The sequence below is a fragment of the Phasianus colchicus genome, chromosome 12 (genome assembly GCF_987193195.1).
Source record: "Phasianus colchicus chromosome 12, bPhaCol1.hap1.1, whole genome shotgun sequence".
Classification (NCBI taxonomy): domain Eukaryota; kingdom Metazoa; phylum Chordata; class Aves; order Galliformes; family Phasianidae; genus Phasianus; species Phasianus colchicus.
In genome coordinates, this window is record NC_143447.1 from 8,295,333 (window position 1) to 8,297,428 (window position 2,096).

Genomic DNA, 2,096 nt, shown 5'->3' on the forward strand with positions numbered 1-2,096 from the left:
GTAGCATAGAATATTCTTTTTTAGCAGCCGTGTACATTAAATATTTGCAGACTATTTTGTATCATTTGTTTGGGCTGACCGAACAAGGGAATTGAGAAAGAATGTACAAATATATATGTAGATATGATATTCTGTGCGATTTTCATGCTGTTGAAACAAGGAGGGGGTGGCGGGTGTTGCTTCCAGATGTTTGACCTAGAGCCTTGGGAGTTGTGCTGAGCAGAGTCAGAATGCCCGGGGTAGCTGCATCTTATCTGCAGATAGGTACTGAATTGCAGGGCAGGGAGGTGTGAATGCTTCGTTTATGGCAGTTGAAAGGAGGGCACTGCCTCAGTTAAGTGTAATAATACTACACTTGTCAAAATAGGTAGCTTTCTTTCATGTAAATACTGAGGTGAAGCGAGGGTTAAGATAAGGAGTCACTGAGAGGAGGAAGATGAAAGAAGCGGGTTCTGGTTGTGGGTCTCTAATTCTCTGGTTTGGTTTTGGAGTCTGTTAGAATAACCTGTGTACGTCCATATAAGCTCTTTGTATTGTAGTGATCTGCGATAGCTATTTAAGGCTGTTTCTGATGAACACAGGCACCTTTTTCTACTGCTGTGAAAAAGACACAGTTCCCTTGGTAGAGCCTGCAGAATCAAATGTTCTTGGTGGTACAGATAACACCAGCCAGTCTCATTTGGCTATATGGGGAACAAATGGAGTTAAACTGATTTCAACACCTGAGCTTGTGGTGTGTATACCACATCAAAGTCAGGTTTGGTAGGCTGATACTTAGTGTCCTGGGTTGTAGCAGTCGGGCTGGAGTTTTAAAATCAGAAAATAATTTAAACATAACCATTCCAGGAAACAACTCCTGCACTTGACTCTTCTTATAGTTACACATATGATAGGTTTCAGAAGTTTTATTTTTGCAGTTTATGTATGATTCAGAGAAGCGTGTCATCGATGTGCTACGTCTTTTTGGGTATGTTTTACTCACAGCAGTAAAATAAAGCAACTGAAATATTGGCTGTTATTTCCAGAACAACTGAAACAACAAAGTCAGAGTTCTTAAAGCAAAGTGTCTGGTCTGTGAGAGAACAGACTCATTTGTTACAAAGTTTGCTGCAAATTGGGGTAGTCATAAACCCTACTTCTGTCAAGGGCAGTATTTAAATAACAACCTTGAGTGACCCACAAGTGAGTCAGTGTTCTGGAAATGTTTGATCCAGGGGATGATACATAAGGGGCAGCATCTGTGCAGTAGGTATTGTAGGGCTGTATTTGTGTGAGGCTGTTTTAAACAGCAAAACTTGAGGCTTTGCCAAAGAACTGCTGGTCAGGAGCATGCTGGACTCCAGCATGCAGGAGAACATGGGATTCCAGGGGTTTGTGCAGGGAGGAGGATGAGGAGATGTTTGTTTTTTTTTCTTGGTGATTGGAGTCTGAGGCACTTTCTCAGCAGAAGTCATCTTGCCCTGCTAAAGAAGCAGGTTTCCCTCAGCCTTTCACATACCGGGGCAGAACATCTCACATTTGTTCATGTTTGTGGTCAGAGCGTTGTGCAAGGCATGTGGTGAAATACATGGGTGCAGCAGGGAGCTGCGCACTGCTTGCTTCTGACCTTCTGTAGTCAGCTGGGGGCAGGGAGAAATGAACTCGTGTTGAGATGTAGTAACAAAGCTTGACTTGGCATTAATTTCTGCATCATTAATATCTGCTTTTGAGCATACATGCCTTAATGTGTGACAGAAGCAGAAGGGTGATAAGAAAATACGTGTAAGAATAAGGCGATGCGGTTGTTACGTTTTGGTTTTGGCTCTTCCAGTCTGTCAGAGGCGTGCCCTAAGCAGGGCTCCAGTTCCCCCCTTTCTCAGCAGAGCGTTCCGTGCCCGTAGCGCGGTGCAGTCGCCCAGGAGCGCCGTCCCTTCGCCCGGAGCTCCGGAGACGAGCCCCCAACGGCCGGGCTGCTCCGCGGCCCTGCGCCGGGTTCGGCGGTTCCGTTGCGGCCGCGGTGCGCGGCGCGGCGTCGCCATAGCAGCCGTGGGCCGGCGGGGCGGGGCCGGGCGCGGCGCGGAGCGCTTCGGGTGCTGTAGTCGGCGGGGCGGTCGGGC

At 47.3% G+C, this 2,096-nt stretch overlaps 1 protein-coding gene across 1 annotated transcript; it reads right to left on the reverse strand.

The window, feature by feature from the left end:
* Positions 1 to 13: 13 nt before the first annotated feature.
* On the reverse strand, positions 14 to 1,726 carry PIERCE2 (piercer of microtubule wall 2). Its single transcript, XM_031616542.2, is given in 2 exon segments — positions 14 to 1,172; positions 1,175 to 1,726. Coding segments are annotated over 2 exon segments (357 nt in total). The 5' UTR covers positions 1,455 to 1,726; the 3' UTR covers positions 14 to 1,095.
* Between the last annotated feature and the right edge of the window lie 370 nt (positions 1,727 to 2,096).